Raw genomic sequence first — 14,930 nt, 5'->3', positions numbered from 1 at the left:
TTAATTCCATTTTATTGTTGTCGCGCAATCTCCAAGGCAACATAAACAACACAAATCAAGCTATTGACAAAACATTTGAAGTATGTTATGGTCAATAATGGCAGACGATTCCGTGCAAACGTCAAATCGCGCCTAACTTCAATCAGTGTTGCCAAGGCTCAAAATATAAATAGTGGCCTTCGTAATAATAGCATATTTAAGTCATCTTCTTACAAGTCTTAATAATAAGCATTTCATAAATTGCAATTTTTTTATGAACTACAACTTATTTACAATTAATTTGTAATAGTTTAAGTCTTTCAAATTTGGCACGAAGCATGTAAGCAAAGTTTTTTTCTTCACCGAATCTATTTCACGTTCATTTGGTAAACATGCTGGGAACAGTCCGATCAATGCTAGACATGGAGGGGGATGTTATTCTCCCAAGTAAGGAAGACTTATCGAGACATCCCCTCAGCTGTCCCAATGTAAAAATATGACCCCTTCACCCAACTAAATACAATGACCAAGCAATGCCTCCCCTTTTAGGATTTCCACTTCAAGCACTTTAAAGGCACTAACTACATACCCCTGAGGAGGTTGGGTTATTTCGAGGATTTCACCCTTTTCTTATTTCCCTTTGAACCAAACTGTGTCTACCATGATGGAGGTGTCCTTGGCCATTACCCAGAGACACACGTTTGTTATTAGTGTTGTTATTAACATGAGCCAACCATCATGACAGAAATTAAGCAATAGTTCAATCTTAAACTGGCATGGTTTAATTCCATCCGCAGAAAGTTCATATCCCAAATATTTAATGCAAGATCGAAAGAATTTGCACTTTTCCAAATTAACTTTCACGTTATTTTGAGCTAACCTGTCCATGCCCTCAATACATCTGCTAACCGTTTCTTTCAATCCAGATCAACAAATTAGAATATCGTCTTGATATGGAATCACATAATGCAGACCATGCAAGATTTGTTTCATTACTCTGAAATATTTGTGACAATATTTTTACTCCAAACGGGAACCTTGTGTGTTGTAATAATCCCCATGGTGTGTTCATTATAAGCAACCTTTTCCCTTTTTACTCAAAGCCATTTTCCAATAATAAAAGTACTTAAAAATGAAATTGAAATGCTGAAGTATTGCGTAAGGTATACTCACAAATCTAAGTAGTTTATTTTGCAGTATATATTTTTTAAAGTACTTTTATTATATCATCACGAGTAAGTCACACATATGAGCTATTTGCCAGTAAGCTTTTTGCAAATCCAAACTAACAAATATGGTATAAAATATCCTCTAACAGTGGTAGGGGATAAGAAGCATTTTCTACATATTTGTTCAATGTACTTTTCGGATCACAACAAAAGCGTAAATCTCAGTTTTCTTTTTAATGACAACCATCGGACTGGCCCATGCACTAGTGTCGATTCTTTCATAAATGCCATTTTTCTATCAGTTTATCCAATTCTGATTTGATTTTATCTTTAATTCCATATGGCATATAGTAAAATCTCTCAAAAATTGGAGTTGCATCTGGTTTTAATGGAATATCAGCTCTAGAATCCTTTATAGGCATGCTTAAATCACCATCAAAAATAGAATGAAATTCTTGCTTGAGAACATCGACGATCCCTTGTACATCATTAGCTTTTATACAATTGTCACATTTTTTAAATATATGCATGAAATTACACATTACTTCCTGTGGCACTGTGTGCAATAATATCCGATTGTGAGGAATAAATTTCCCTTGCACAAATTTTAGTCAATTCATAATGTAACTTGGGCATCATAATTTGAATTCAACTTCTTCCTAAAAGCAGATATTCTAAATGACAATTGATTATGTACAAATCTAGACGATAGAACTAATTTCTCCACGCAACAGTTACATTAACTTTTCCCAATAAAGTATCACATTATTACCAGCTCCTCTTAATGTACGACTAGGTTCAGACATTTGTACATTTTGAAGAAACGTTTGATAAAAATCTTTACTAGCCACAGATGCATAAGATCCCGTGTCAATATCAAACATTGTTCCGTGGCTATTTACACTAATTTCTACTAAATGTGCATGCTGATTAATATTGAAATCTAATTCCCTTGTACACACTTTAATACAACTTTCAGAATCGTTGATCACATGTTGTGACAATTGGAAGGCTGGATTTTTGATCCAAGATTTCTTCTTTATCAAGTTTACTACCAACATTGGCTTGTGCACCATTAGAATGCATAAAAATAGTGGCAATAAATAAATCTCGACTGTTAGACGTGTCTGTTGGAATAGATTCAGTCTTAGGTGCGGATTCTAGAGCTGTATAGGCAACAATTTTCATATCGTGTTCACATTTTGTGAACTTTCTACATTCAATGTTAATCAGTTTAAAACATTTTAAATAATTATGGCCTTGCTTCCCACAGAACGAACAGTAACTTTCTTCATAATGCCCTTGCACTTTGGACTTAGATTCATATGTTTTCGAATTATTATATTGACCATGAAGATTATATTGCCGATTGCTAAATCTAGAATCATTCTTATTTTTATGTGAAACATTACTTGTTCCATGAAATCTTCTGTCATTGCCCTTGCACTTAATATTCATTGTTCCGTGTAAGTTAACTTCACGGTAATAATCCTTCGTGTCACTCTTGAGCTTTCCATTTGTCTAGCTAACTCAAAAGCTTTCTCAAACTCCATGATGTTCTCTGCTATTATTTTCTTCCTAATAATATCAGACCATTCACAAACATATCAAACAATGTAATAGGTAAAAACTCTCCATGCTTCACCTATCTTTTGAGCCTTCTTGCAAAATCTTCAACCTTCTCCAAATTCAATTGCGTACATTTTCTAAACTTCAGACGTTGAACTATAAAATTACTACTTGGATTGTAATAAGAAATGAGCCTATCAGAGATTTCCTTGGATGATTTCTTCTCTGGTAGTTTTGGAGAGAATAACTCATGTAAAACTTCATAAGGTTTGGGCCAAGTACAGACATGAATCGAGGAACTTTGTTTTCATCAGAAATGTTTAACAGCCGGCAGTAATTATCATCCTTTCCTAATAAGAGTTTACAGTTCCTTCCTCTGTCAAATCCTGGCACATACGCCATGATTCCTACAGCATTGATTAAATCCCATTAATCATAGACAAAACTCAACTAAGTTTGTACTACGCCATTAACATTTTCTATTTTCCTCGTCTCGTTGCCATGTACGAGGCACATCCAGAAAGTAAGTTTCCCTATTTTTTTAAAAAAAAACCAACACAGTTTCAGGAAACCATTTATTGGCAACAGGTACAGCAAAGGTTCAGCTATTTTTCAACATAGCAACCACCGGAATTGAGACACTTGTCGTATCGTGGTATCAACTTTTGGATCCCACTGTCGTAGAACTCTGCCGCCTGTGAATGGAACCAGCGTGTGACAGACGTTTTCAGCTCTTCGTCGTTGCCAAAACGCTCACCGGAGGACAGGAATTTCTTGAGGTGCAAGAAAACGTGAAAATCGCTGGGAGCCAGATCAGGACTGTAAGGTGGATGATCAAACAATTCCCAGCCAAATTCCGTCAAAACAGCTGCTGTGCGCCGAGCCGTATGTGGACGAGCATTGTCATGGAGGAGCACAGCACATGCAGTAAGCATGCCACGCCTCTTGTTTTGAATGGCACGTCGCAATTTCCTTAGTGTTGCACAGTAATGGTCAGCGTTCACCGTTTCACCTCTGGGGAGGAAGTCAATGAGCAAAATGCCCTTCCTGTCCCAAAACACGGTGCACATCACTTTCTGTACCGACAGCGTCTGTTTGAATTTCTTCTTGACCGGAGATCCACTATGCCGCCAATGCATTGACTGCTGCTTGGTTTCCGGGGTGAAGTGCGAAATCCACGTCTCATCGCCCGTGACGATCCTGTCGAGGAAATCATCGCCGTCATCATGGTACCGTTGCAGGAATGTCAGTGCTGCTCCTGAACGTTTCATTTTGTGTTCGGGTGTCAGGTTTTTCGGCACCCACCTGGCACACAATTTTTTGAACAGCAGGCGCTGCGTGACAATCTCATGCAACACGGATCGCGATATCTGCGGAAAAAGGCTACTCAACTCCGTAATCGTGAAGCGACGGTTCTCTACGATGCGCTGCCGCACCAGCTCAACCAGATCATCAGTGATGAGGGACGGACGCCCACTGCGCTCTTCATCATGCACACTTTGACGACCTTCCGAAAACTGCCGACACCAGCGACGCACCATCTGCTTACTCATAATGTTCGGCCCATAGACCTCACAGAGATGCCGATGAATGTCAATTGGCGCAATGCTTTGTGCATTCAGGAACTTTATCACCGACCAAACCTCGCATGCGGTGGGAGAAGGAATACGAGGTTGCATTTCGGACCACTGCTGCCTCGCTACTGGCATGCGGCGGGAGAAGGAATACGAGCTTCCACTTCGGACCACTGCTGCCTCGCTACTGGCGCCGGGTGGGATCTGTCCGCCTGGAATATGATTGATACGTCTTAGCTCTGCTGCGCATGTGCAATTTACATGGCTCATTATGTTTACTTTCACGGGAAAAAAATAGGGAAACTTACTTTCTGGATACGCCTCGTAATACTTCTGTTGTGTATTCGAACATACGCAGATTGCTCTCAAGGTGTCGAGTTGATTTTAAAAGATGTGCACTGAATAATCCAACATTATTTATTTAACATCAAACTGCCACTTAACAATTTATAATGAACTCCATGTCTAAAAGACAAAACACAATCTGTTCTACAAACATATTGACAATTTCGAAGATCTTATAAACTATACAGTTCATTTACATACGCAACATCACACACGACAGTTAACTCAGCATGCTACAACAACAGCGGTCCCAGGTTTGAATCCAGACCTGGGCATTCCTTCATCATTTCATCACTCATCCTCATCTTCGCGATTAGCCAAAAGTGGCAGAAAAGCAACACTAAAATAAAGCAAATGAATCAACCAATTATTAACATGTGCCAATTAGCAGCAAACAGCACATGTGATCTGTTATATATATATATATATATATAGAGAGAGAGAGAGAGAGAGAGAGAGAGAGAGAGAGAGATAGAGAGAGAGAGAGAGAGAGAGAGAGAGAGAGAGAGAGAGAGAGAGAGAGAGAGAGAGAGAGAGTAATCTTATGTGTGTGAAACACAACTATATTTTCAGATGCTGACTGCTTACTGTATTGTGCAAGGTGTACCTAAGGGAGGTGACTGATTTACACACACACCTTGATGTATATTTTCAGTAACCTTGAAGTAAAAAAATATAGAAAACTAGGTGTATAGAACTTAATTGCCTTTTTCCCTTTGCTTCAGCACTTTAAAACACCAAACAACTACTTTGTTGTAATTTATGAGAAAATCAAGCTTTCATTTTTAAGAGCTAAAATTAGTTTGTCATATTTTAATAATTTTAAGGTCATTCATTCTACCTAGGTATAGGTCGTTTTTTGAAAAATTTTCAGGTCATCAACTTCCGAGCCCTACTCATGAGACATCATCATCATCTGTGTTGAAAAATGGCTTCAGTACAAGAGTAAATGATCATGACAGTCATCTCTTGGTGAACCACCAATCAAAATGGCAATGGATTTTCCCACTTTGTGGTTCATCTGTAGCATTCGTAATGATGGGACCCACGTTTCATCACTGGTGGCAATACAATCATCTAGAATGTCTCCGGAACTGGGATGTAACCTTTTGTTCCTTGTGCCCCTCACTGTTTTTTGTGCAGATCAGTGAGCTGTAGGGAATGCACCATGCACAAACTTTTCAGTATCCCAAGCCATCCTGCACTTGGCAAATGCCGATCCATAGATGATATCCACACGTGCAACAGACGCTGCTTTCTTTAGGTCTTCTCTGATCTGCCCAACCACTTGTGCTCGCAATGTGCATGGGTGATGAGATTGGCATCTATTAGTTAAACTTGTACTTCCAAATTTAAACCTTTCTGTCCAATTATATTTCTTTTTATTGATTCATGGTGATTGGTTTACAGCATTGATACATTTCTGTCTTTCAGCCACCTCCCAATGCCGTGCCCTCTTCCACACTTTCCATACAAAAGTGAATTATCCACAGACCGCAACTGGCCTTTCAACATGGTTGCCTTTATAAAAATTGGCAACATCCAAGGGGTATGTGGTGGCCACATGCCTCTTCACATCTCGTCAAGATTGTTGGCAAGGTAAGGTCCGAATTTCTTTAAATTTGTCCAGAGTTGTTTGTGGATATCAGTGCATTAGCAGTTTTCAAAGAGTCCATTTTCAAATGCAAAATGTTATGTAGTATTTCCCAAGATATTAAGACTTACCACATTTTTCTCCCAACAAAAATTACGAGTTTTTGTGAATAACTTTGACATTCTTTCTTACGCTTTTTCTTTTAAAAAAAAGTACATACCTTCTGCACCATGCAAAAAAACTATCAAAATAATAGTGTGTATCAAGTATACAATAAAGATAACTCACCTAGATTTACTGATGAAGATTTTGGAACACATTTCACATCTGATTTCACTTCCTAGTTCTTCATACATTGTATCTGATCTTTCGTGGATACTTGAAATATGTTTCTTCAAATCTACAATGATAAAATAAACATACATTTACAATAATTATTTTAAATTACAGTAGAACCTCAATTTTATGTTTCTCATGGGACCAGAATGAAGAAAATTCAAAATGCAGGAAAATGTAATACCTGGGAAAATTTTGTAACTTGTTTTACTGAGACCACAAAGCTTGAGTGTATAATAGAGGAAAACGGAAAACCTGGGAATGTAAAATCAGAGTTCTATTTCATTGGGAATCAAACATTTGAAGCTTTTATCTTTCATTAATAGTAAGTAAATCTGTATAAAATCTACACACTTTACTTCAAAGTGAAGTAAACAAGTAAATCTAAACTTTATGAACTTTTCTTTTGTTTAGTGGATTTCAAATTTAGAAATAAAAATATTTCTGATATTTAAACGGAACAATTTAAAGTAGTTCAGACATTTATAAACGTTATTTAATATAAAATCCATTTTCCGCACAATGCTAATAAGAATGTAAATGCACAAGGAAATTAAAACTGTTATTATTAATGACTACTGTCGGATTAAAAAATATGGATAACCAAGTTTGGACTTGAATTAAAAATTAACCAGTACATCTACATAAAAACGAGTTACATCAAAATTTAGCTCATTCAATTCTCCTTAGTACTTAAGTGCACTTAATGATACTTTTGTCTTATAAACAATTACAACAAAATCCTCACCATACGATCTAATGAATCTTCTGTGGCAAATGTGGCAGAGAAAAGGCCTCTCACCCGAATGAATTCGCTGATGAATTTCCAGGGCACTTGGCCTCAAGAATGACTGTCCGCAGTCTTTACATTGGTGCAGGTTCTTGCCACTATGCATCCTGAAATACAATTCATGTGTTTCAATATATAAACAGCCAGCTTGATATTTTCGTAACAACAACATGCTCAATTGTTTCTTGAATGTTCATATAACCACAATTATCACTATGGCAGAACAATACAATGAATTAAAATGGAAAAGTGGATGGAAAGATTTAAACATTTCGGACAGAAATGGCCTGGAAAACATTGTCAGCCATTGTGCCATGTGAGAAAATGCACAGAACACACGCCACAAGGAATAGCAGAAAAAGAACAAAGAAACAGCACTTGTGCTGCCCTCAAGTGGACAAATTATGAAATGAAATATTAAATCTTTGCATCAAAACATTATAAATGACGTGGACACATGTACACATTTCCATAAGCACTCAAAAACAAATTTTTGGAAAAATCTACATTATCTGCAATTTGTGCAGCAGAGGAAAACATAGATTTACGTTCTCTGTGCCGAAATGGTTAAAAAAGAAAGTAAAAACAAAAAGATGAATAACTGAAGAATCCAGCTATGAATTTGAAACATCACAAATCAAGATATTTTTCACATGTAAACATTAACTTTCATGCCACACAAGACAGGCTTGTGTTTGATTTTTTTAAGGCATGTGTGATGTCAAAAAAGTTGTTGTTTTTTTTCCACCAATGTCCCTGCATAAGCAGATCCTAGGCTTGACCTTATCAATGGGTTTTAAGGTAAGAGGCAACCCTATGAGATATGGGCAGTCAAAGTCTGGTGCTGATCACATCATAACTGGTACACAGAGATTGAGAATGTCTAGAAAAAATGTAATGTGCCATGCCATGAAGGCTTCTAGACATTCTCAATCTCTGTGTATCAGTTATGATGTGATCAGCACCAGACTTTGACTGCCCATATCTCATAGGGTTGCCTCTTACCTTAAAACCCATTGATAAGGTCAAGCCTAGGATCTGCTTATGCAGGGACATTGGTGAAAAAAAACAACAACTTTTTGACATCACACATGCCTTAAAAAAGTCAAACACAAGCCTGTCTTGTGTGGCATGAAAGTTAATGTTTACATGTGAAAAATATCTTGATTTGTGATGTTTCAAATTCATAGCTGGATTCTTCAGTTATTCATCTTTTTGTTTTTACTTTCTTTTTTAACCATTTCGGCACAGAGAACGTAAATCTATGTTTTCCTCTGCTGCACAAATTGCAGATAATGTAGATTTTTCCAAAAATTTGTTTTTGAGTGCTTATGGAAATGTGTACATGTGTCCACGTCATTTATAATGTTTTGATGCAAAGATTTAATATTTCATTTCATAATTTGTGATGATGAATGACCATAGAACAGAAACTGTATATGATTTTTTTTTCTCTAGAGGCGGGAACTTCAGTTGAGAAATTGTAATGCTTCAGCAATCCTTTAATGATTATGTTTTGGGTAAATCACAGGTCTGATTGGTTTTCGCATTTCAAAAATGACATGTTAACTGAAAACCATACTTCAATGAGCAGAAATGAGGAAAGCAATAAAGTTTGACAGGCTATTAATAAAGATCGTCAAGTTTCTGAAGAAACAAATTTCTCGTAGAGTACCTGCTACAGAATTGTGGAGATGTGGAGCTTGGTTGCTTCACCAAGACAATGCTCCTGCACACACAGCTTTGTCTGTCCGAAGAACAGCATGTGACTTTTGCTCCACCCACCCTATTTGCCAGATCTAGCTATGCAACTTATTATTATTCTCATCGATGAAAAACATTTAAAGGAGAACAATTCAGTGACATGGATGAGGTGATAGAAAATATGCTCATAGCTTTGACCTGTTTTTCGTGTCAAGGGTTCCAGAACTATTTCCAGCAGTGGAAAAAAAAACATTGGAACAGGTACATTGACTCATCTGAAGAGGGCTAACATATTTAAGTTTAGAGATTAATACAACAGCCTAAAGGAAAAAAAGAAAGAAAGGTCTGGTTATTTTTGGGTACCCCCCTCATATGATCAGTATTTTCATTGGTCTTAATTCTTACTCAGCACTTTTCAATGAAAATGTCAAATTATACGTCTCAGCAAGGATTTGTAGAATATTACTATCAATACAAGAGGAACATTTTATTTATAACCCACCTTATCTCATATAATATACACACCTCTGATGTTCCCTGACTGTAGTCTGATGCTTGTATGTCTTCTGGCATATCTCACATGACGGAAGCTTTGCATCGAGGCTATTAGCTTCATGACGCTCTTGATGAAGCTTGTAGCTATGGATGTGTATTTGCCTTTTGCATATCTTACATTCCACATACCTTGGAGTGTGTTTACCTGATAAGATTAAAGACACATGTTATTATCATAATATCTCATGTCTTGGTCTTCTTACAGTTAACCCTTTCCGGACAAGCAACAGACATACCCATCATATAATTACGTCCAATAAGACAGCTGCAGGCATAGCTTGTCGTTCACTATAAAATTCCAATGTGAATGAACAACCGGCTATTATCACACCATGTCTCTTGTGCACATGTGTTGTAACCATGTCTTTCAAATTTCACCCACTAGATGTCGCATCTTCTTTGTTGCAGTATTTTATTTATAATTGTGTCGAATTAAGTTACGCTTTTGTTTATACACTAGACTCTCGCTAATCCGGCCCTCAATAGTCTGCCCTCTCAGTAGTCTGGCCCACATCCCGCCTGTAGTCACTCAAGCAGAAATGACACGCACAACAATGAATTATCGTGTTCAACAATGTTGTTAGTTAAAAATGTTAAACAATGCTATACATAAGTTCAGTATTCAAAATTGTGACTTTCTTACAGTAAAGTTCAGTACATACTATGGCTTCTAAAAGGAAACACGTAAAGTACAGCCTGTATAGTCCCTATGTGTTTAAACTACATAGTAGTACGTAATTTCCGACCCTCTCAATAATCTGGCACTTCCGTGAATCCAGCACCCATATGTGCAAGGAATGGCCAGATTAGTGAGAGTCTAGTGTACTCTTGAGAATAGCATTTAATAATTTATATCCACACATGGAAATTTGTTACAATAATTCTGATTCGGATTTTGCAGTTAGTGATGATTTTGATCCTAATAGAAAGTTTTTAAATTATTTTCATGAATTAATTTTATACTGCCTAATCAAAATATGTTTTTAGTAACTAAAATGCAATATTACATTTTTTTTTACTTTCAAAAGTAAAGTGTTACAGAAAAAAATCATAAATGTGAGAAAATGTATATAAAAATTTAACATATTGTATATCTGTGGAAAGTGGAAGTGGTGTAGGTTTTTTTTAAAAAAAAAGAATAACAGTCAACAACAGCTATGATTTTCTTAAAAAAAAAAACAGTAAAAAAAACTTGTCTCCTGAGGAAAACTTGGTCCTCTCAGTTCCGTCCATAAAGGGTTAAGGTAAAGGTAAAGTTCCCCCTGCACATAAGGACCTGGCCTGAAAACTTATAGGGGAATGAGAAGGCACAGCCCCCCAAATCCACAATCTCGGCTATTTGCAAAGCACCATGTCCTGACCCACTTGTTAGAGGCTGGGTGAACTCCAAACCTACTTTGTGCAGGTACACTGCTGGAAAAATTCGCACCCGGGACTCTCATATGGCAGTCCAGAGTGTGGACTGCCATGTGGGTCTACGATATATGTAAAAACTATTACACATATTACACCTGGAGACTCTATAAATAGAATAACTCTGACCAGAAGTGCCTAAAATGGTGTTCATTCATGGAACTTTCAAGGTGGAATTTTATACTAGGGAAAATCAGAAATTTTCACAATCATTTTTCACATTACAAATTAATTGTTGCTTCATTCAATAGATAATTTACTTTTCTTTTTACCTCTATCTCCCTCAGTACCTAAGTGGTTAACTTTTAATCTTGTCATTGAAATTCCTAAGTTAGATTCCTGACCTGAACATAGGTGTTCTTCTTGTCCCTTCATCTATTTCATCTACGCATCTCCCATCCTCACCATTGCGATTAGCCAAAGTCAATCTATTTTAAGTTCAATTTTATGCACAGATTGGCACTGGACCTACAGTCTGTTTAAGGTGGGATCTGGACCACCATGTGCCTCCACCAGGTATCAAACCAGACTGAACAGTAAGTACATTACCTACCTTTGATGTGATTTTCCAAATGTCTGGTATGCATGAATGTCATATCACAATGTCTGCATTTGAATTTTCCATTGTTCTATAAAAAAATAGAATTTAAAGTATAAGACTAATAAACATGTTACAAATTTAACATCATAAAGATTAATCAATTGCAATAGATATTACAGATTTTTTTGCACCACTATTGTGTGAAAAAAGTATTACATAATTTCAATTTTAATATTCTGATTGCCTCAGATCTGAATTTATGAATATTTTGAAGTACAACTTCTAGATTCATATGGCATACTTTTACATTAAGATTTATAAAGATTCAATAGAAATTGTCACATAATTCTGATCTATTAGGAACCACATAAATTAACTGACTTGTAAACTTGTGGGAGTGACGACAGCACTTTGTATAAATCCACCAAGCTATCTGAAACCTCGGAAAATATGCAAACTACAGGCATCCCTGTAGCTTTAACTAGCAACACTAGCGCCACTGCTCCCACGCCAGGGTTTCAGATGCCTTGGTGGATCTATAATTAGGCTCTAGCCTCACAGGTTATCCTTCTTATTTCTTTCTCACACAATCCTGAAGTAAGAAAGCTGTAGATTTACACTGAATTCAGGTTGAGCTATAGTCCATGAGGCCTTAAAAAGATAGCTTCGTGGGCTTGCAGCAGACGACAATATGGGGGTGTGTCTGCGAGAACCAATCAGGTCCGTGAATGAGCGAGCCCGGTTGCCACAGCTAGCTCGCTGCACCCTTCTAGAAGGGTGAGTGACCTCTGCCTGTTGTGAGTGAGCACGCTTGTGCTCAAAATATAATACGTGCTCGAGATGGAAATGCTGCTACCTGTGTTTGTTGTGGTGTTAGTGTTTATATGTTGTAGGAGGTTTACGTATAGAGGAACAAGTATACGATCAGATGCGAGGGAATTGGTTGTGAATGTGTATACATTTTTTTTAGTCAGAATTTGATGTGTGCAGCAAAAACGAACCATTTATTTAAGTAATTTTGGTGATGACCAGTGCGTGTAAAGCCACAGGTCTTTCGAAATCTTGCATTCGGCTCATTCTGAAAGAAAAGGAAGCTGCAGATGCCAGGGGGGTCCCCCTCTGAAAATTCCAGGTAAGAAGAGAAGGAAAGCCACGAAGTCAAATATTGACAATTTTGATAGATCTCTCTTATGTAGAAGCATTTTAGATATATACAAATACAAGTGCATTCTGAGCCTGCCTGATATGTACAACAAAGCAAAGGAGGTTATTTCATGTCAAGGTTCTATGTAAGCTTTCAGAAAAGTGATTACGGCACTTGGGTTTGTCTATAAAAAAATGATTTGGGAAGAAAGTACTTGATAGAGAGAAATGATGTGATTTCCAAACAAAGCGAGTATCTTCAAAAAATGAAAAGGCTTAGGGAGGCTAAACAATTTATCGTATTCCTTGACGAAACGTCGGTTAATGCAAACCACACCAAAGGCAAATTATGGATGGATGAAAGCTCAACACCTTTGAAAACACCACTAGGAAAGGGACAACGAATAATTGTTGTTCATGCGGGAAGTTCTAATGGGTTTACTTTGAATGCTTTGTTGATATTTATATCTAAATCAACAAAAGACTACCACGAGGAGATGGACGCCGATCAATTTAAAGAATTGTTCGAAAATCAACTATTACTCAACATTCCTCCACATTCAGTGATAGTTATGGATAACGCCTCATATCATTCCAAGGTTATTAACAAAGCTCCAATCTCTAATTCAAAAAAGGATGAAATGCAGGCCTGGTTACAAGACAAAAATTTATTTCGAGTTAGATATGGTAAAACCAAAATTATATGAATTGATCAAACAACACAAAGATAGATTTCGGCAATATGAAATTGATTTTTTGGCTCCAACCATATATGTGTGAATTAAACTTATCTGGGGGCATGTAAAAGGTTATGTGGCAAAATACAACATACATTTCAAGATGTCGGATGTTGAAAAATTATTTCGGGAGGCAGTTGACAGTGTGACAACGGAAAACTGGAGTAAAGCATGCGACCATGTGTGCGGAAAAGAAAACTTCTAACCTGAAAAACACTCAGTGCTCGATCAAGTTATAGATAACTTTATCACTTCTCTATCATCTGGAAGTGAATCTGACTCCGATGGCGAGACCCTGGATGACAGTGAATCCGACGAGACTGAGGGTGGACTTGAAGGAATCCAAACTTTGGATGAAACGTAAGGTACGTGTGTATTAAATTAATTTCCCTTTTTTGCTAAATTATGTTGTTACATGTTTTTGGCATAATGCATTAGAATTTTCATTTGTTTCCCTTACTTGTTCTACGTCTTTTAAAACAATATATTCCTTGACTTCAGTGTACGGGAATTTCATAGTGATGTGCCTATTCTTTCATTCACTGAAAAGCACTGAAATCACCGTGCAAAATATTATTCCTCTTTGCTACCTCAGCCTGTTTGTTCAGCCGAGGAGCAGACGACACGAGAGTACCGGCAACAGTGTGCGAGCGACGTTAGTCCGCAAAGCGCTCTTTCTAAGGCCTCCTGCAGTATAATGTAAGACTGGATTTAGTATTTCCTCTGGTTTTTTTTTTCCTTTTGTTGCAGTGGCATGACATTGTTTAATCCAAAGGAATATGTAAGGTAAACTTGGTTTGATTACTTTAAAATTTCTGTACTTCATTCTTCCTATTAACACACACACACACAAATGTAAATATACAACATACCTTCACCCAAAAATAATTTGATACACTTGACCCTATGTACCCCTTGAAGAAAGTGAATTATTTTGCATGATTTATGAAGATTATATTGTTTACGAGTGTTTTCCATTGTTTTTAGCTTTCGGAGATGTGCTATTGTGAAGTAAAGTACGTCTGTTACCTGAAGGCTTTACCCAAGTGAATATAACACCCAACACTATGTTCCACAACAGCAGCTCTAATATCACATTGCTAGGTTTGGAGTTGATAGCAATAGCTGACATGTTCTTTCGTTATTTTAGTGCATACAAATGGATTTTACTAATAAAAAGAAGCGAAAGTCCTCCGAGATGGCAGGTTTTTGCTTACGCAGACCATATTTTGGAATCAAATATCTTAGTTATTTGAGTTTTCTGCATGCTGGAACCAATTCTATATTACGTAAAACATTGAAATCTGTGAATTAAAAAAAATGAACAACAATTCTCAAGGAGGTACAGTGGGTTAACAACTACAATAATTCCAGCAATCAAAATATAAGAGAGCAAGGACTTCCACATCCTGCCTTTCAGAACAAAACGAACACACAATTACTGCTGTCTGCACCTTAGAAACATTCTACAAATTTCAAAC

The 14,930-nt window shown here is 36.9% G+C and overlaps 1 protein-coding gene across 3 annotated transcripts in view; it reads right to left on the bottom strand.

Moving 5' to 3' along the window:
• LOC145981896 (uncharacterized) overlaps nucleotides 1-14,930 on the bottom strand; it is a 383,471-nt gene that overhangs the window by 33,729 nt on the left and 334,812 nt on the right. For 2 of the 3 annotated variants that reach the window (XM_083115386.1, XM_083115385.1), the window contains exons 4-7: nucleotides 11,582-11,657; nucleotides 9,586-9,760; nucleotides 7,315-7,463; nucleotides 6,519-6,630 (exon numbers count right to left, since the gene is read on the bottom strand). In XM_083115386.1, the coding sequence (XP_082971512.1) occupies nucleotides 6,519-6,630; nucleotides 7,315-7,463; nucleotides 9,586-9,760; nucleotides 11,582-11,657 (512 nt within the window). The remainder of the gene's footprint in view (nucleotides 1-6,518; nucleotides 6,631-7,314; nucleotides 7,464-9,585; nucleotides 9,761-11,581; nucleotides 11,658-14,930) is intronic. The other variant, XM_083115387.1, reaches the window with a different exon arrangement.

Source organism: Lepisma saccharinum, chromosome 30 (assembly GCF_977018435.1).
Source record: "Lepisma saccharinum chromosome 30, izLepSacc3.1, whole genome shotgun sequence".
Lineage (NCBI taxonomy): Eukaryota > Metazoa > Arthropoda > Insecta > Zygentoma > Lepismatidae > Lepisma > Lepisma saccharinum.
This window is presented reverse-complemented; position numbering and strand designations above follow the sequence as displayed.